The sequence below is a fragment of the Panulirus ornatus genome, chromosome 37 (assembly GCF_036320965.1).
Source record: "Panulirus ornatus isolate Po-2019 chromosome 37, ASM3632096v1, whole genome shotgun sequence".
Taxonomy (NCBI): domain Eukaryota; kingdom Metazoa; phylum Arthropoda; class Malacostraca; order Decapoda; family Palinuridae; genus Panulirus; species Panulirus ornatus.
Window position 1 is genome coordinate 24,476,749 of NC_092260.1, and position 21,346 is coordinate 24,498,094.

At 38.7% G+C, this 21,346-nt stretch overlaps 2 protein-coding genes across 4 annotated transcripts in view; one reads left to right on the forward strand and one right to left on the reverse strand.

Moving 5' to 3' along the window:
- Positions 1–4,933, forward strand: part of LOC139760604 (uncharacterized) — a 108,583-nt gene extending 103,650 nt beyond the window's left edge. For both annotated transcript variants that reach the window (XM_071683982.1, XM_071683983.1), the window contains 5 exons: positions 97–205; positions 354–487; positions 1,952–2,196; positions 2,372–2,568; positions 3,494–4,933. In XM_071683982.1, the coding sequence (XP_071540083.1) occupies positions 97–205; positions 354–487; positions 1,952–2,196; positions 2,372–2,568; positions 3,494–3,675 (867 nt within the window). In that variant the 3' untranslated portion in view covers positions 3,676–4,933. The remainder of the gene's footprint in view (positions 1–96; positions 206–353; positions 488–1,951; positions 2,197–2,371; positions 2,569–3,493) is intronic.
- On the reverse strand, positions 4,704–18,278 carry LOC139760605 (uncharacterized). 2 transcript variants are annotated; one of them, XM_071683985.1, is made up of 3 exons: positions 18,027–18,278; positions 9,117–9,204; positions 4,704–8,020 (listed from the first exon to the last, which is right to left on the reverse strand). In XM_071683985.1, the coding sequence occupies exons 1-3, from the start codon at positions 18,164–18,166 to the stop codon at positions 7,817–7,819; spliced, it is 432 nt and encodes a 143-aa protein (XP_071540086.1). In that variant the 5' UTR covers positions 18,167–18,278; the 3' UTR covers positions 4,704–7,816. The 2 variants fall into 2 exon arrangements, with proteins under 2 accessions (XP_071540086.1, XP_071540087.1); XM_071683986.1 differs by lacking the exon at positions 18,027–18,278 and adding an exon at positions 13,213–13,374.
- Positions 18,279–21,346: the final 3,068 nt, after the last annotated feature.

The window sequence follows — 21,346 nt, forward strand, 5'->3', positions numbered from 1 at the left end:
ATGTTACTTGCACTAAATTTCACAAGTTGTTTATTTTGTAAAAGGTAGGAATTGATTGTAGCTACTGTGTTCTCACATTCCTCATCATCATTTCAGAGAAAAGCTGGTTTCTTTGGGGGAGTGTACAGTATCTTGGAAACAACACTCAAGTTCTTTTCACCTAGTAGTGGAGTTGGTCTAGAAGAAAATGCAGCCCAAATTGAAAGTAAGGTTCTTCATATTAACTTAGAGGAAAAGAAACCGTTATATCCCATTTTCTTCTGTTAACTTCATCTCTGAAAAACTCATTATCAAAAAAATTTTATACTAATAATTTCACTGTTCAGATTTTAAACTGTTTCCTCATTCTGTAGAATACTCAGCCCTTAAGGAGCTATTAGAAAGCCTAAGGATGACCACAGAAGAACTGATCTCTAAATACTACCAAGAACGTTATGAGGAGCAAGTGGAGGACATTCTGCCATCAAAAGCACAGCTTGTTGCCAAGGTAAATGCTGATACACACACACACACACATGCGCGCGAGGTAGCGCTAGGGAAAGACAGCAAAGGCCACATTCGTTCACACACAGTCTCTAGCTGTCATGTATAATGCACCGAAACCACAGCTCCCTTTCCACATTTAGGCCCCACAAAACTTTCCATGGTTTACCCTAGATGCTTCACATGCCCAGGTTCAATCCATTAACAGCACGTCGACCCTGGTATACCACATCGTTCCAATTCACTCTATTCCTTGCACGCCGTTCACCCTCCTGCACGTTCAGGCCCCGATCGCTCAAAATCTTTTTCACTCCATCCTTCCACCTCCAATTTGGTCTCCCACTTCTCCTCATTCCCTCTACCTCTGACACATATATCCTCTTTGTCAATCTTTCCATACTCGTTCTCTCCATGTGACCAAACCATCTCAATACACCCTTTTCTGCTCTCTCTACCACACTCTTTTTATTACCACACATCTCTCTTACCCTTTCATTACTTACTTGATCAAACCACCTCTCACACCACATATTGTCCTCAAACAATTCATTTCCAACATATCCACCTTACTCCTCAAAACCCTATCCATAGCCCATGCCTTTCAACCATATAATATTGTTGGAACCACTATTCCTTTAAACTTACCCATTTTTGCTCTCCAAGATAACATTCTTGCCTTCCACACATTCTTCAATGCTCCCAGGACCTTCGCCCCCTCCCCCACCCTGACTCACTTCCGCTTCCATCTGCTGTTAAATCCACTGCCAGATATCTAAAACACTTCACTTCCTCCAGCTTTTCTCCATTCAAACTTACCTCCCAATTAACTTGTCCCTCAACCCTACTGAACCTAATAACCTTGCTCTTATTCACATTTACTCTCAGCTTTCTTCTTTCACACTCTTTACCAAACTCAGTCACCAGCTTCTGCAGTTTCTCACCCAAATCAGCCACCAGCGCTGTATTATCAGCGAACAACAACTGAGACATATTTCCTAATAATTATGGTAGCCCTACTTTCTAGTTATTTCCATTGAAATATGAAATCAGTATAACATTTACTATGGCAAATTCCATAAAATATCGCCAGCAGTTGATATGCTACATTATTGTGAAAGCAGGGATACCAGTGTGGGGTCAGACTAATGGGCAGTTCTCAAAGTCTTTTGTCCATGGTGTCATACTGTTTCACACTGAAAGTGGCAAGATGCTTTATTTTTTTTTTTTTACCAAGTGTACATGTTGGTCTGTGGGAAACATTTCATTACTGTTGTGTATATTGCAAAAATTCAATATCCCTTACAGAATGTGCAATAATTTCAGTCAATGCCAGATAAACACAGTATTGTAAATATATTAATTTGTTCCAAATAATTCATGTAGAGAAATTGGGTTTTGTAACTTTTCAAGCCCAATTATAGGTTTCCTTTTAATTTTGAAGTATTGTCAACCAAAATTTTTTCCTCAGATGCTCTTCACTCGTCCAGGAAGACTAATTGTGGAGGTGATCATGGCTCGGGATATTGTGGTAGAAAGTGATACAATTAGCATTAGCTCTCGTGGTGGACTGCATGGTCCTTACCACAATCAATCAGTTGATTCATATGTCAAAGTCCAACTGGTTCCCCAGGAGTGGTTTCCTGCTGCTGCAATCCGCAAGACCAAAATGCAACGCAAGCAAGACCCTGCTGTGTATGAGGAAAGCTTTGAATAGTAAGCATTGGTGCATTTCTTTCATATAAATGGTTGAAAATGTTAATAGTAATGAAAACTACATTTGGTATACTGTAAATATTTAACATGAAGACTTGTAGCATAAAACAAGTATGAATTGCATTTTATATATAATCTAATTTAGTAGTTTATAACTGAATTTTTGTGCTTGCAGTGCCATGGGTAAGAATGATGATGGTGTACGTGCTGGTTTCTTGTTGTTAACTCTTAAACACTACAACTTGGGTCGTACAAATACCTTCATTGGAGAAGCTTTAATACCTCTGGCAGATCTTCCTTGTGTGGACTCCTCTGAGGTCCACACTATAGCTAATACATACTTGAAGTTGACCACTCCAGGCTTAGATATAGGTAAGTGATTGCAGTGTTAATTTGATTCATATTTACTAAAATCTTGTGATTATCTCCTTTGAATGGTACCAGGGGATAATAGTATTTATCTTCAGCTTTCCCAGTTGTAGAATTTTGGTAAAGAAGTAAATCTGTTTGTTAAGGGAGAGAGGAAAAGACAGGAAATCTGGTTCATGAGAGAAAGAGATAAGTTAGGAAATCTTTTCAATGATGAGAAGACAGAAGAGATGAGGGCAAGAAACAGAAAAGTAAAGGAGGCTAGTCTTTGAGGGGTAGAGGAAACTGATGAGTGAAAGGAAAAAGAGATTGTCTGATTCGTGTGGATTAGGAAAAGGAAAACTGACGGAATCAGAACAGTAAGCAGGAAAGAAAAAGAAAGGGAGGGAGTCTAGTCGAGGAAGAATAAAAAAAAATTATGAAATATAAATATGTAGATTAATACAAGTTAGTTGGTTAGTTATACAGTCTTGGAACCCCTTTTATGAGGCTTATGTAATTTTGAAGTGTGCATATAATTTTGAAGTGTGCTTCATGTGAGAGCAGGGCAAGATGGGCTCCTTTGGGGTGACAGGGTCCTTAGCAATGCTGTACAACTTTCTCTTTTGACAGTAATATGGCTAGCTTATTCAAAGGTGCAGGAGTTGGTGGTCAGTTTATAGAGTAGCTTGAGTGGGAGGGGCCAAGGGTAAGAGAATACAGTCTGTTTAAAGCACTTCTTACCTCAAGGTAGTTCATAATTTCCTTGCTTCTGATAGTAGCATAACCTTAATAGGGGTCTTGGGTTGTATACGATAATACTGTAATAATACACAGTAAGGCTGTAAACTTTGTCAGAATATGCAAAAAAAGTATAGTAGACATTTCTGTTATATGCAGCATACTGTAAGACTAAATTTTTTAAGATGAAACTGCTTCACCATTTCAGGATACAAATCTCTTAGAGCATTACAGTTTAGAACAGGAGATAAGACTGCATCTGCTTTTCTCAAGAAAGTTTCCAAACGTGTTTTGGACTCCAAGGCTAAAGGGAGCACAACTCTAAGAACAGAAGAAGATAAATCAAGGTCCAAAAGTCCAACTCTAAAGGAAAGGCTGAAGTTCTCTTGAGGCACAATGAAAGCACATCAGAATCTATGATGCTGTATACATATATATATATATAATACCATGAGGTAGAGGACACTTCCTAGCACTTGGGTGTCAGTGACCCCTCTCCAGTTTATCACCCACTCAGACCTTAACAGGCCACAAAAAGCTGGAGATGAAGCTAGAACAGTTATCTGAAATTAACCTGTAATGCAGGTCAGAACTAAGATATGGTTCACCTCACACAAGTACTAGCATTCTAGAGCCACTTGGATTCCTGGAATGGATTTAGGCCATAATAATGAGACTGACTCAAAAACTCATTGCATATCCTTATTCATCTGTGATCCTGTGTACATAACTTCCAACATCTAAGCAAACCACATAATGCCCAGTTCTGTGAAGCTGTTGCTTATGGCTGTGAGCCCAGAGTGTCGGTATGGGTGTCGAGTGCTCAGGCATGTATAGCTGCACATATATTTAAATGATTTCCTTCATTCCCTTCTGTTGCCTTCCAGTATCTGAATATAGTCAGTGATTTCCTCTTGTAATGAAATAACTTGTGATATAGAGATTGAGGAGAAATTTACTTGTTGAAGTGTTGTATAATAAATGGAGTGAATCTGTATCTTACAAATATTTCACAAGGAGAAATGTTATACGAACAGATTGTACTCATCTCCTGAGGAGTCATTTATATGAATTTTTGGAATATACTATTTCTGAATATTATTCCTGTCTGCTATTACTCTAACTAAATCTCTACTTGAAAGAGTACTATTATGCACAACATCTGATGAAGTTCCTTTATAAATGCTTTCAAGGTTAAACATTTCTAACTTGGTTCTAAATCTTTTAGGATTAAACTTTCTTCAGCAGGTTTCAGATTATTATTATTATCATTATTTGCTGCATTTAGATACTAATCTACCTGATGTGTCAGAATATTGTGTAATCAACCAGCACTGGAAATTTTATCCTAGTTATGAATGGATGCTGTATGATGTTAGAATAGAAGTGATATATATTTTGAAAGTAAAAATCCCATGTAATTGATAATGTTCAAATAATGCTTGACACGTTTCTACAAAATGTGTTACAATTTTTTTGAAACTTTTTTAATTGTGGGAATCAACAGTTTGATAATACTCTTTAGTATTACAGGTGCTCAACTAGTCATGCTGATTTCAGATGCGCTGTAAAAACTATTAATGATTTTTCTTATATACATAATCACTGCATTGTTTTATATGCTGTAAAATATCAAATATTTATAGTACTTACTGTTTTTTTAACCTGATAAATATCATGAAGATTCCAAGAAAATAAATGTAATTAGTCATGGGTTACCCTCTCCAATTCCAGCACCTGATCAAATATGTAACTCCTGATGATTTAATAAAAAGGCTATGGAAGTGATATATTAATGACAGTCTGTATCAAAGTGACTGAATTGGTGCTGGTGACATTATACAGTTAATGATATGCAAAACACCAATCTCATATACCTGATAGATACACAGCATGGAAATTGAGATTCTCATATATGATAAACCAAGTGGAGAAAGTGTTTATGAAAAGATTCACTTTGATAATATATGTGGAAATAAAAAAGGCAGAGATGAGACCAGACTCAAAGATGGGGTATATAACTGGAAACTACACAGAAATCTAACAACCTGGGAAATAAAGTTCTGGAACCAGGTCATTGGGGTGGAAGTTTCTGTGAAATTTACAATGACAGAGGAACAAGGGTAACTTTAGCATTATATACAAAGGGAAGGTTGAGAATGAGTGAGAACTGATTCAATGAAAGATGCCAAATAGATCTGTGATGCACTGTGGCAAAGATATAGGTGGCATTTCAGCTAACCAAAATAAATAAGGTAAAAAGGAGCTACAAACAAGTAGAGTGGGATAAGGAAGAGGAACACAGAAACTTGGAAAAGAATTTTGTGAACAAGGCAGGGGATAAGTCAAAACTTTTCCATAAATTCATTATCAGAAACTTGGTGTGTTAAAAGGCAGCCAGTCAGGCAGAGATTTAGAATAAAGGTTATAGTCGATGGTGTAAGGACGAGAAAAGTAAAGTGACGAGTTCAGAATTGTTTTAACAGCGAAAGACATTGTGGCCTCAACAGGGAGATGGAAAGGGGATAAGGTCTTGAAAGCATTGAAATATCTAGGGAGACCATAAACAGAGTACTAGAGGGTCTCGAGCCATGTAAGTCTTATAGTTCTGTACAAATTTCTACCATGTGTGCAAATACACTTGAGAAATCAATTGAATGTTGTGCAAGATATAATTGGAAAATGGCAAAATGCCAAGGGAGTGGAAGACGGGACCTCTTCTATATGACGGGGAGACACTGAACTACAAACTACTCTCCCCAATGAGTGTAGTTTGTGAGGTGTGTCATTTGAGATTAAACCTCCGTACAAGTCAGGTGCAGGCCCTATGCTCTAGGGCGGGCGGCCCACCAGTGGTGTGGGAACTAAGCACTGTGCCTAGGGGTTTGAGCTTGTTATCTGCCTGGCCCCCAGGATAGCCAGGCTCCCTTTGTTTGTGAGGTATTAGAAAATATAATCAGAAAGCTAATGGCTGACTTCTTGAAGAGGAGAAAGTACCTAATTGAGAGAGAGCATAGTCTCAGAGACAGGAGGTTATGTGTATAAAAACTCCTAGATTTCTACAAGAGAGTGAGCTTGGTTGTAGACAATAAAGAAGGCTAGATAGATAGACTGTTCATATCTGGATTGCCAGAAAGCATCTGACACTGCTGCATGGGAAGCAGATTAAGTCAGATCTCTTGACAGGAATAAAGGGGTGACTTCCCTGAAGAATGGATATCATACTGGGAAGGAGCAAAGGAAATGTTTGAGAATCCTTCTCGAAATAGGTTGAGTTACAGAAAAAAAGCTAGAGACCTTTGAATTTACCCACCATGGAAGGCAGAAGAGTAAGGGGTGACCTGATCATAGCCTTTAAATATTTTGATTAGCTTGGTGACACAGACAGATAACAGTTCTTTGAATGGTGTAAAGAGAGAGAAACCAGAGAACCTAACATGAACGTAAGCAAGAAGCTTGTTAAAAAATGTGTATAGAGGTAATTTGATAGTATAAAATAAAGGGAAAAGAATGAAGGAAAAAATAAAAATTGCAGAAAGTATACAGAAGTTTAAAAAGTTGTATGATAGTAAAGAAGGGTCAAGAGATGGAACCCTACAAATGTAGAACTCCCTTACCATACAGTACAAATGGGTTATTACATTACCCATAACCAAGATAATTTTTAAAAGCAGCAAAGTGTAAGGCCTATCATTCATAAACAATACATTTTTGCTTAGGTACTGAAGGTAACAACGGATTTACAAAAAATGATAAGTTATTCATGTTTTGATGACAAATTCAAGAAAAGCATTGTATCTCAAGGTAATGGGCAATTGTCTAGTGAAAATAAAAAAAGTTACATTTGAAAATTAAGCCTGCCAAAAAATATAGTTGACTTATTTCACTTAATTAAATTTGCCATATGTCTTACCCCTTAACTGAGGTGTTTTGATACATTTACCCCTCTTTTTTCTACTTTCTTTTCACAGAGAAATTGATACTCTATGGTAAACTCAAGAATCTATTAAACCTTTTCTAACAGAATTTGGATGCTAACTTACTGAACTTGGATAGGAGTTGATTGACTAAATCTTAGCAAGTAGGCCTATGATAACAACCATTAGTAGACTTAATTCAATCACAACTATGATTATATATTATCATACAATATGCTAAGTATCATTCTTCCACAAATTTGCTTCTGCTTTTAGTGTTAGATGGTTGGCACATGTAGTTCAGTAAAAAATAGATTCCTGAAACTGATGTTATGGTAAAGTTTGACAACTTGTAAATAAAAGAATAAGGAAACTGATATCAGAAATTAATTACAAGTATTGAACTGGCCATTAAAAAAATAAGAATTAACTTCAGCCTTTGTGGAATCTTACTTATGTAAATGTTATGATAATGTAGATTAATTTGTAGATAGTATGTTTTCATTGTTGTAAAGATAATGATCAATTGTTTTCCTCTCCAAGTGTGCTGCAACTTGCTCTTCTTTTATTACCACACTAATCTATCACATGGTCATAATAGCTCTTGGATGTTTCTAGTAAGTTCTGTTACCTTTCATACCAGTGCTGCTAAGAAAATGATACTCAAAGCTGGATGAAGGACTGCTTGAGGATGTGAGTGAAACAGATGGATTGAAACTGTAGCTGAAAGACAGCTGACCACTTGAGGACTCCTCTGGAATTTTGCAGTAGCAGCCTTGTCCTTCAATTATACGTTGTTGGATCATAAATCCTGGTTTCTGGAGAAAGAAAGAATCCATAAATTAATTAAATCTTTTAACTCTGTTAAATATATCAGAAATTTTCTTACTTTGGAATGGAGGAGAGAGACAAACCTGTTCAGTCATTCACTTAGGGTCCCATTATCGATGGTTGCTTTTCTGAACCAACTAAGAAGGCTGGTGTTAAGTCTGATGTGTGATCACTGGGCTGTATCCTATATAACCTGGTTTATGGACAAACTTCACTCCAGCACATCAACAGTCCCTTGGTAAAACTTTCGGCTAGCTTATGCCCAACCATAGAGATAACTTACTCTGATATTGAAACAAATAACTGAAGATGGTGATGCAATTGTGTCTTCAGTGTGGTCCACAGAAATGCCCTATCATGCAGGAGCTACTCTTGTGCTCGTACCTGACTATACAGTCATGCACCATGAACTCACTGACCCTGCATACACAGCCCTACCTCAGGCACACAACAGATCAGTTTACACAGTTCATCCCAAAGATCTTAGAAATAAGTACTTTTAAGATATAACAGCTGCATCCAAATGCTAAACCAGATTAACTTGACTTTGAAAATCATGAATGAAAATCATGCAAGAATGTCCATCTGCTTAAAATAAAGATGGATATATTTAAGGAACTGTTTCATAATTACTCTTGGTCCTGCCTCACTGAAGCAGGAAGAGGCAAGTAGATTAAGAAAAATCCTTTATCCTCATAAAGGTACTTAAGTGGAAACAGGAAGGTGAACCGAAATGTAAATATGCCTGTGACTATCCAACACAGAATGACAGAAATCTGTAAATAACTTGACAATGAATTTCCAGTAGTATGTACAGCATCATGTATACCATTCTCATTCAAGATGAAGAGCTGAAAATATCTAAGCTGAAACAACTCAAATCAGCTGCCTTACCCACACTGAGAGAATAATTGTTAAAGCGACAGATTTTCACCTAGAAGAGTCAGAAGTTTTCCAATTAAGAAATATAAGTATAACAGCTTGATATGAAAGTCATTGGTTTTATTTCAAATGGAAAACATGTGTGGTATAATGCACATGATTTAAGTTCATTTAAAAGAAATAAAGAGTATAAGGACATACCAGGTCAGCAGCCCAGGTCTGGTAGCGATCAGTATCAGTGAAGTCCCAAGCAGAGGTCAGCAATGCAAGGCTCAAGACTACCACCAACCTGGGAAGAGGGACAGAAGGCTGTAGGAATAAGGATATCAATGAACAGTGGTAAACAGGAATAGAATACCTGACTATAGGAATACTGTTGCATGAAGAATAGGAAGGAGTTAAGGGCACCAAGGCTGTAAGGTCCTTGGTGGAGACAAATTCTAAGCATGTACAGTAAACTGAGAGTCCATGGAAAGCAGTGAAATACATAGTTGAAATAAGAAAGGGCCAACGAAGTATAATCTACATAAAGTGCATGGACCTTTAAATCTCACATGTACTGTAAGAATGGACAAAGCATTCTGAAAACTGCTCTAGATGTTAAACAAATGCCATCACAGTACTTCAGAGGGGAGGAATGAAAAATGCAGTGATCTGCAGGTCATTGTCTCATTACAATGATGTAAAAGATAGTTTGAAAGAAAGCAATAATACTTGAAAAAAACCACATTACCTACATTTTGTTGCTTCAAAGGAAAGTTGTGCTTGATATTAATACATCTAATAGCCTGTAAAGCAGAGACAGGCAGATGAATTTGTGCTCTTGTGCTGCCTGAAGACATTCCTGACTATGTCCACCACAAGAACTTAGTAAAAAGACATAGGTTGAGATGGGAACTTCTTCAATATGGATATCAGGAAGCCTTTCCAAACTGGGATGGTGGCCTACCAAAATGTCTTAAGTATGCTGTTATAACTGACTTATATACTTACATGGTTTGTCAGTACTCTGCTCAGATACATAGTTAATGAAGTTCTGCCTGAAAATGGGACACAGTAAAAGGAGGCATGGAAATGTTTTTCATATTGTGGGAGACAAATTCCTGTATAGGAATATACATGTGAAAGAAACTTAAGGGTTGATGTAGTTCTCAAATTATCACAAAACATCACATTGGGAAAGTTAAAGTGGATTTGTCATCTGGTCAATATAAAAACCTTTCAATATAATGGCAAAACAGATATTTGGAAATATCTTTCCATCTTACATTAGACCGAAATCAGAGTATGCATTTTGGTCACCCTACTTATGGATACATGTAGAAATATAGGACAGGGTCCAACAGCAGGTAAACAAGAATTTGCTTACATGAGTACAGTTACAGGGTAAGGAGAGCAATCACAGAATTATTCACTTTGGAAGAGGAAAGGGAAGACTGCAGTCTTCAAATGTTTGAGTAGATTTGACAAAGTCGAAACAAAGATCAGCATTCTAAGAGTGAAAAGTAATGTATTCAACAGAGGGCAGAAAATGAAATATGGGAGGCATGAAGAAATATTACTTCATAAAAGAACAGAATGACAAATGAGTGCAACATGTGAAGTGAGCAAACTGAATGATGTGAAATTTATAAAGTAAGATAGTAAGGTTGAAAGAGAAAGACCTGTACTTTTTAAGATATGCATAAATATTACAGTACTTATAGGTAATCAAGCAAACACCAAACACAAAACCCAAAACACATACACTAATGATAATAAAATGTAAAAAACTCACACACTTACTAATATATAATCACCCCCAGTCTCTCAATTTCTCTCTCTTCCTCTTACGTTTTCATTCTTAATCACTCCCTCCCAACCCTCTCGTCTCTCTTTCTCTTAATCCCTTTTTCTCTGTCTATCTCTTTCTCTTCCTTTCAATCCCCATTCCCCTCTGCCCCACTCAAATCCACATCTACCATAATTTCCTCTCATAATTACCTTACTTTGAGATTTGCTGTCACATGCTCTCTCTCTCTCTCTCTCTCTCTCTCTCTCTCTCTCTCTACATATATATATTTTTATATATACATATATATATTTTTTTTTTATACTATTCGCCATTTCCCGCATTAGACAGGTAGCATTGAGAACAGAGGACTGGGCCTTTGAGGGAATATTATTTTATTTTATTTATATATTTTGCTTTGTCGCTGTCTCCCACATTAGTGAGGTAGCGCAAGGAAACAGACGAAAGAATGGCCCAACCCGCCCACATACACATGTATATACATACACGTCCACACACGCAACTGTACATACTTATACATCTCAATGTACACATATATATACACACACAGACATATACATATATACACATGTACATAATTCATACTGTCTGCCTTTATTTGTTCCCATCGCCACCCCGCCACATATGGAATAACAACCCCCTCCCCCCCTCATGTGTGCGAGGTAGCGCTAGGAAAAGACACCAAAGGCCCCATTCGTTCACACTCAGTCTCTAGCTGTCATGCAATAATGCACCGAAACCACAGTTCCCTTTCCACATCCAGGCCCCACAGAACTTTGCCATGGTTTACCCCAGACGCTTCACATGCCCTGGTTCAATCCATTGACAGCACGTCAACCCCGGTATACCACATCATTCCAATTCACTCTATTCCTTGCATACCTTTCACCCTCCTGTATGTTCAGGCCCCGATCACTCAAAATCTTTTTCACTCCATCTTTCCACCTAAAATTTGGTCTCCCACTTCTCCTCGTTCCCTCCACCTCTGACACATATATCCTCTTTGTCAATCTTTCCTCACTCATTCTCTCCATGTGACCAAACCATTTCAAAACACCCTCCTCTGCTTTCTCAACCACACTCTTTTTATTTCCACACATCTCTCTTATCGTTACATTACTTACTCGATCAAACCACCTCACACCACATATTGTCCTCAAACCTCTCATTTCCAGCACATCCACCCTCCTGCGCACAACTCTATCCATAGCCCACGCCTCGCAAACATACAATATTGTTGGAACCACTATTCCTTCAAACATACCCATTTTTGCTTTCGGAGATAATGTTCTCGACTTCCAAACATTCTTCAGAGCTCCTAGAATTTTCGCCCCCTCCCCCACCCTATGATTCACTTCCGCTTCCATGGTTCCATCCGCTGCCAGATCCACTCCCAGATATCTAAAACACTTTACTTCCTCCAGTTTTTCTCCATTCAGACTTACCTCCCAACTGACTGTGGTTTCGGTGCATTATTGCATGACAGCTAGAGACTGAGTGTGAACGAATGGGGCCTTTGTTGTCTTTTCCTAGCGCTACCTCGCACACATGAGGGGGGAGGGAGTTGTTATTCCATGTGTGGCGAGGTGGCGATGGGAATAAATAAAGGCAGACAGTATGAATTATGTACATGTATATATATATATATATATATATATATATATATATATATATATATATATATATATATATCTGTGTGCATATATATATGTACACTGTGATGTATAGGTATGTATATTTGCGTATGTGGACGTGTATGTATATACATGTGTATGTGGGTGGGTTGGGCCATTCTTTCGTCTGTTTCCTTGCGTTATCTCGCTAACGCGGGAGACAGCGACAAAGCAAAATAATAAAATATCTCTCATACGTATCCGCCATTTCCCGCGTTAGCGAGGTAGCGTTAAGAACAGAGGACTGAGCCTTAGAGGAAATATCCACACTAGGCCCCCTTTTCTCTTTCTCCTTTTGGAAAATTAAAAGTGGGAGGGGAGGATTTCCAGTCCCAAGCTCCCTCACCCTTTAGTCGCCTTCTATCGGAAAAGGACGTTAAAGAACTGCATATCTATTTGACGATGTGAAAACATATACTAGTATTTCCGCATGTGAGCTGAACATCCGGCCTCGAAATCTAAATGAACCATTTTCAAACTATAAAGACAACTTTAAGGTGGCATATTAAAATGTACCGTTGAAAACAAATCGAAAGATATTAGTCCACTTTCAGTCGTGTTTTGCCACACAAAATATCTTCGGAAAAGTTTAAACATGTGCTAAATAAAGATCTCGTCATATTTAACAGTTAATGAAGACCTTTTATCCTAAACAAATACTAAATAAAAAAAAATCCTATATTAATAAGCACTGTAATATTCCTTAATTCTTTTGCATTTCGTCTCAATAACAGTCAGAATCACGTATCTATACGTTCGCAAATTCCAGACAACTCTGAACCATGCCATAATTGAAATAACTCCGTGATTATTTATCTTGCTCTTATTTTACCTCAGAGCCGCCATGGTTGGCATATTCCTGGTGAGAAAAAGCAGCTGGTCGACCGGGTGTGATCTTGGGTGTCCACGAATACGGTTGAAGTTTTGGTTGAGTAGGAGTGTTGACTCTTGAGTCTTCCTAGAGGTAGACACTTTTTAGTATTTGTAACAATCTCAGCCGTCCTGCGTGTGCTGCTTAACGTCGTCTGCCACCACCTACCTCCCTAACTACGTCTTCCATTTGTGTATAAAGGTTAACAGTTGGGCGTGAAGCACCTCACTTGAAGTACAGGTGTTCAACCCTGACATTTTCAGGACCAAATGATTTTGACTTGAATACCAGGTCGGATATTAATGGACACTTATATGCTAGTCAATTCAGTGGATGGCGTGACACATTTCGGCTGGGTTGTCATGGAACGTAACATACCCACCTCATGAATAGTATTCTCGCCATTACAGTCAAGAAGTTTAAGGCCGCTTATTTACCTCGTCTTCTCTTATGAAAAATTTATTTACTGAGCTCCAGCTTGGATTGGATTTCAGCTTTGAGCTATCGTTCAGAGATTAAGGCTTGTTTCATATACGAAATAAATGAAAATATACGAGTAAGACCCAAATTTATCATTCTGAGATGTTTTGATCATCTTGAGGTATACCACCAATCCAAGTTTATTACACGTCATCAAAATCGTCTTCCTTACTTAGTGTCAGGATAAATAACACGTAATTATTACTACCACACGCACACGAATACTTACAAACATGAATGAACACACACATACGAAAATATACAAGAGATAACATGAAGACACATATAAAATCACGGCACCCACATCTCAACAAAAACAACTCGCACAACATTCGCTTACACATCTTAACATTACACCCTGACCCATAGCACTCACGCAGAACTCATTCACTTAAGACATTCACTTGCAACACACACACACACGTGCACGTTGAACCGACCAACAACATCCTTTCCAATGCTGAAAGCAGTGGCACATGAGACAAACTGGTCCTTCCTTCATCATTTTTCTCCCCGTCCGCCACCTCCCTTGTTATCACTCCCACATCACCCCTTAGCTCCCGTCAGCACGCCCACATAACTCACTAACCTCCTCCCCCTTAGTCACCACCTGTTTTCTCCCCCCTCCCCTCCATCTATCAAGGACAGGATGTGTGGCAAGTGAGGCGAGTCGGCTATGCTACAACTCGGAGGCCAAGTTATGTAAACTTCTTTTACATAAATCTACTGTAATTTTTGATAAAACTTCAGAATAAATAATTCCATAGATATTCCTTTGTATGGCTTAAGGTCGACGAAGTTATCAATACATGAGAGTTTGATACATATTAATATACGAATATGAAGGCTCGCTTTCATTGTCATAGCCGTCTTTCCTTTGTCTGTTAGAGAGAGAGAGAGAGAGAGAGAGAGAGAGAGAGAGAGAGAGAGAGAGAGAGAGAGAGAGAGAGAGAGAGAGAGAGAGAGAGAGAAATCCTTTACAGATACGGACACTTGGATAATCCTATATAATCTTCCCATGATGGAGGGTTACTTTACTAAAAAAAAAAATCTGATTTAGATCTAAAGAAATCAGTTGTACAGAAACGTGTAAAAAATTATTAGTAAACAAACCAACTAATTTATATGTGACAGATATAAAATCTTCAAACACCTGTAGATACCTTTATATATCATTATGATTAAATGTCACATTTGAGCGAATCTGGCTAGGCCGTTCACAGATTTTCATTTGGTTGCTTCGGTAAAGATATATTACGTTTTATAGCTATCATATATTATCTTTCATACTAGTCCGCCACTTCCCGCGATAGCGAGGTTTCTTCAGGAACAGACAGGGAAAGGGTGCATATGCTTACATCCTTTCTCTAGCTGTCTTGTGCACTTCATCAAACCTATAGATCACTACCCACAACATGGCTCTAATGACCTTTCTACAGTTTACCCCGGTTGCTTCTTATGCCCTCGAGCAGTCCACTGACAGCATATCGCCCCGGTATATCACATTGTTCCAAATCACTCTTATCCAGTGCACCCCTTTGACCCACTTGCAAGTTCAGGCCCGGGTGACTCAAAGTCTTTTTCACTCCACCCTTCTATCCCCAGTCTGGTTTCTCCCATGCCCTTGTCCCCTCCACTTCAGACACATATATCCTCTATGTCAACCTCTTCTCACTCATTTTTTTTATAAGTCCAAGCCATTTCAACACACCCTCTTCAGACCTCTGTCACTCTTCTCAATACTAAATCCCTCTCTTATGCATTTATTACTTACTCGAGTGGATCACCTTACACTACATGTAGTCCTTACACATTTCATTTCCAACATATCCACCCTTCTCTGCACATCCTCATCTACAGGCCATGCCTTGCATCCATACTACATAGTTGGGATTACTATACCTGTAAATACAAACCATTTTTGCCCTTCCAAATGACAATCTCCCTTTTTTTACACATTCCTCAATGTTCCCAGGGCTTTTGGCCCCTTACCAACCCTATAACTCACTTTGATGTCCATAGTTCATTCACAGCCATGTCCACTTATGGGTATCTAAAACATTATGATTCTTCCAAATTTTCTCCTACTAACCTTTCCCTCTGCCCTGCTAAACCTAATAATTTTACTTTTATTCACAAACATTCTAATTTCCTCCTTTCACACACTCCCAAGACTGTCACCAGCTTCTGCAGTTTGTCACTTGTAATGTGCCACCAGTGCAGTGTCATCAGTAAACAAAAACTGTTTCACTTCCAAAACCCCCTTACCCTTTACAGACTGCATACTCTCCCCTCTCTCCAAGACCCTTGCATTTACTTTCCTCACCACCCCAACCATAAACAAATTAAACAGCCATCAAACACTCCTGCTGCACACCTGGAGACACTCACTCTCCTCTCTTCCTACTTGCTTTACATTCTTGATAAAAACTTCTCAGTTTCTAGCAGCTTTCCCCATGTGCCATAAATATTTGTATAACCTTCCAAAAAGCACCTCTATATGCTTTCTCCAGATCCATAAATGCCACATACAAATCCTTATTTATATATATACTTTTTATTTATTCATTTTGCTTTGTCGCTGTCTCCCGCGTTAGCGAGGTAGCGCAAGGAAACAGACGAAAGAATGGCCCAACCCGCCCACACACACATGTATATACATACATGTCCACACATGCACAATATACATACCTATACATCTCAATGTACACATATATAAACACACACAGACATATACATATATACACATGTACATAATTCATACTGTCTGCCTTTATTTGTTCCCATCGCCACCTCGCCACACATGGAATAACAACCCCCTCCCCCCTCATGTGTGCGAGGTAGCGCTAGGAAAAACACCAAAGGCCCCATTCGTTCACACTCAGTCTCTAGCTGTCATGTAATAATGCACCAAAACCACAGCTCCCTTTCCACATCCAGGCCCCACACACTTTGCATGGTTTACCCCAGACGCTTCACATGCCCTGTTCAATCCATTGACAGAACGTCGACCCCGGTATACCACATCGTTCCAATTCACTCTATTCCTTGCACGCCTTTCACCCTCCTGCATGTTCAGGCCCCGATCACTCAAAATCTTTTTCACTCCATCTTTCCACCTCCAATTTGGTCTCCCACTTCTCCTCGTTCCCTCCACCTCTGACATATATATCCTCTTGGTCAATCTTTCCTCACTCATTCTCTCCATGTGACCAAACCATTTCAAAACATCCTCTTCTGCTCTCTCTCTTTTTATTTCCACACATCTCTCTCACCCTTACATTACTTACTCGATCAAACCACCTCACACCAAATATTGTCCTCAAACATCTCATTTCCAGCACATCCACCCTCCTGCGCACACACACACATATATATATATATATATATATATATATATATTATACTTAATCACTGTTTCCCACGTCAGCGAGGTAGTGCCAGGAAACAAACGAAGAATGGCCTATCCACTCATATATATACGTAAATGCCCATACACACATATACATACATATACATATCAACATACTCATACACAGATATATACATATATACATGTGTACATATTCATACTTGCTTGCCTTCATCCATTACTGGCACTACCGTACCCCATAGGAAACAGCCACGCTAACCCCCCCCCAACTTCAGCTAGGTAGCGCCAGGAAAACAGACAAAAAAGGCCACATGTATATGTCTGTGTATACGTTGAGATGTATAGGTATGTATATGTGCTTGTGTGGACATATAAGTATATACATGTATATGTGGGTGGGATCCATTCTTTCGTCTGTTTCCTTGCGCTACCTCGCTAACGCGGGAGACAGCAACAAAGTGTAATAAATAAATAAAATATGTGGGTGGGTATTAACAACTAACTCTAAAGAAGTCTACATTTCCCAACTACTGGAACTTGCAGTCTTGGGCTACAGAAGCCTTTGGTAGGGGCCTGGGTAACATTAGAACTCTTTCACAAAAATTAGTTATGGAGTAATGATAAGTAAATGATGGGTGTGTGTGTGTGTGTGTGTGTGTGTGTTACTGGACTCTGCCTATTCAAGGTTACTCCTCGAGTTAAATGTCACCTTTGGTGAGACTGTATCACTGGGAGTACTATCTTGTCAAAGAACTTCCCACTTGCTTGGAAACCAGCATTTCCCTGGTACTTGAATTATCACAGATTTGGAGCTGCAGGAGCTCTTAGGTACCATCAGGCTCATTATCAGAAAGGGTCCCCAGGCAATTACAAATAAATTGTATTCACATACTATCTTCTTACCCCAGATGTCCCTTCTAACCTTATGAGGCTCCTGTAGCACTCAGGAAGCAAGTATAGGAGGAACCCTTTGGAACAGAAGGGCATGACTACAACTGGTGGTGTCCCAGTCTTATCTTCTTGAATGTAGGGTGGAGGCTGATATGGAGGGCATTCCTTCATTGTCCTTTCACCGGAGATGCCATCGTGTGCAGGCGAGTCTCATTGGCACCTACAAAGATTATATATGTATTATTATTATTACTATTGTTATTATACCTGATCTACCTGATCGCCGTTTCCCGCGTCAGTGAGGTATCGACAGTAAACAAACGAAGGAAAACCCATCCACTAATATATATATTAATGCTACCTCGCTAACGCGGGAAATGGCGAATAGTATGAATATATATGTATATATATATATATATATATATATATATATATATATATATATATATATATATATATATATATATATATATATATATATATATATTTATCCCTGGGGATAGGGGAGAAAGAATACTTCCCACGTATTCCCTGCGTGTCGTAGAAGGCGACTAAAAGGGGAGGGAGCGGGTGGCTGGAAATCCTCCCCTCTTGTTTTTTTTTTTAATTTTCCAAAAGAAGGAACAGAGAAGGGGGCCAGGTGAGGATATTCCCTCTAAGGCCCAGTCCTCTGTTCTTAACGCTACCTCGCTAATGCGGGAAATGGCGAATAGTATGAAAGAAAAAGATATATATATATATATATAAACACATAAATGCACATACAAGTACATATACTTACATTTTTTATTATACTTGATTGCCGTTTCTTGCATCAGTGAGGTAGCACCAGGAAACAGATGAAGAAAGAATGGCCATCCACTCATATACACATATATGTACATAAATGCCCATATAAGCATATATATATATCTTTCTTTCTTTCGTACTATTCGCCATTTCCCACATCAGCGAGGTAGCGTTAAGAACAGAGGAATGGGCCTTTGAGGGAACATCCTCACCTGGCCCCCTTCTCTGTTCCTTCTTTTGGAAAATTGAAAAAAACGAGAGGGGAGGATTTCCAGCCACCCGCTCCCTCCCCTTTTAGTCGCCTTCCACGACACGCAGGGAATACGTGGGAAATATATATATATATATATATATATATATATATATATATATATATATATATATATATATATATATATACATACGTATACATATCAACATATACATACACATACACAGACATATACATATATACACATGTACATATTCAGAATTGCTTGCCTTCATCCATTCCTGGTACTACCCCATCCCACAGGAAACGGCATCGCTACCCCCTACTTCATCAAGGCAGTGCCAAAAAAAAGGACAAAAAAAGCCATATCTATTCACACTTAGTCTCTAGCTGTCATGTGTGATGCACTGAAACCACAGCTCCCTATCCACATCCAGGCCCCACAGGCCTTTCCATGGTTTACCCCAGACATTTCACATGCCTTGGTTCAGTCTATAAATAGCATATCGACCCCGGTATACCACATTGTTCCAATTCACTCTATTCCTTGCACACTTCTCATGCTCCTGTATAATCAGGCCTTTATCACTCAAAATCTTTTCCCCTCCATCCTTCCACTTCCAATTGGTCTCCTGCTCCTTGTTCCCTCCACTTATGTCATATATATCCTCTTTGTCAACCTTTCCTCACTCATTTTCTCCACAAGTCCAAACCATTTCAAAACACCCTCTTTTGCTTTCTCAACCACTTATTCATTAACACACATCTCTCTTAAACTTTCATCACTACTCAATCAAACCACATATTGTCCTCAAACATTTCATTTCCAACACATCCACCCTCCTCTGCACAACCCTATCTATAGCCCATGCCTCACAACCATATAATATTGTAGGAACTACTATTTGTTCTAACATACCTAGTTTTACTTGCCGAGATAACGTTCTCTCTTTCCACACATTCATTGCTCCCAGAACCTTCACTCCTTCCCCACCCTATTACTCACTTCCACTTCCATGGTTCCATTGGCTGCCAAGTCCACTACCAGATATCTAAAGCACTTCACTTCCTCCAATATTTCTCCATTCAAACTTACATCCCAACTAACTTGTTTCTCAACCCTGCTAATCCTAATAACCTTGCTCTTATTCACATTGACTCTCAACTTACTCCTTTTACACAGAAGAAAAATAGAATAAGAGTGAGGGGTGATTTGATTATAGCCTTCAAATTTCCAAACCAGTTTGATGATGTTAACAGTGAATAGTTCTTTGAACTTCGCAGAGATAGAATTGTCAGAAGCCATTAAATGAATCTAAACGAGAAATTTGTTTGGCAATATAAAGAAGTACTTTTATAGTATCAGAGTAGTAGAAAAATGGAATAAGTTGTGATGAAAATGTGAATTCTGACAGGCAGTATAAAAGTTCAGTAAGTTCTTTGATAGTGAAGAAAGTCCAAGACTTGGGGCCCTACTACTGTAAAATTCCCTCCCATGCTGTCTATATAGGTAATTACACAGCTAATCCATCTATCAGTCTCCCCTTTGGTGTTGGTTACTGAATATTAAACTGATGTAAGATGGAGTGTGTATATGTGTGTTACATAAGGTTAAAAGACAGAGCAACATAAGAGTATTACTATTTCCCTAAAATTCACAAATACTAATCACATTCCCTTCTCTAAAATCAAATGGAATGAGATATGAAGAGAGGAGTGAAGCACTCAGCTACCCCACACTAGAAGAAAGAAGGATTAGTGGAGACAGTAATTACATGTACATAAAGAAGAAATCATAATGACACACATGAATCCTTTTTATTATACTTGATCACAGGTTCCTGCATCAGCGAAGTAGTGCTAGGAAACAGACAAAGAAAGACCCAGCCACTCATATACAGAGACACACATATACATGTATTTTTTCCATACTTTTTGCCATTTCCCACATTAGTGAGGTAGCGTTAAGAACAGAAGACTGAGCCTGTGAGGAAATATCCTCACGTGGCCTCCTTCTCTGTTCCTTCTTTTGGAAAATTAAAAATGAGAGGGGAGGACTTCCAGCCCCCCGCTCCCACATACATGTATGTATACATCCATATATATATCAACATGTACATACATAGACATACATATATACACGTTTACCTATTCATACTTGCTCGCCTTCAACCATTCCCAGCGCCACACCACCCCACAGGAAACAGCATTACCATCCCCTGCGTCAGTGAGGTAATGCCAGGAAACAGACAAAAAAAGGCCATATCTGCTCACACTCAGTCTCTTGCTGTCATGTGTAATGCACCATAACCACAGCTCCCCATCCACATCCTGGACCCACAGACCTTTTC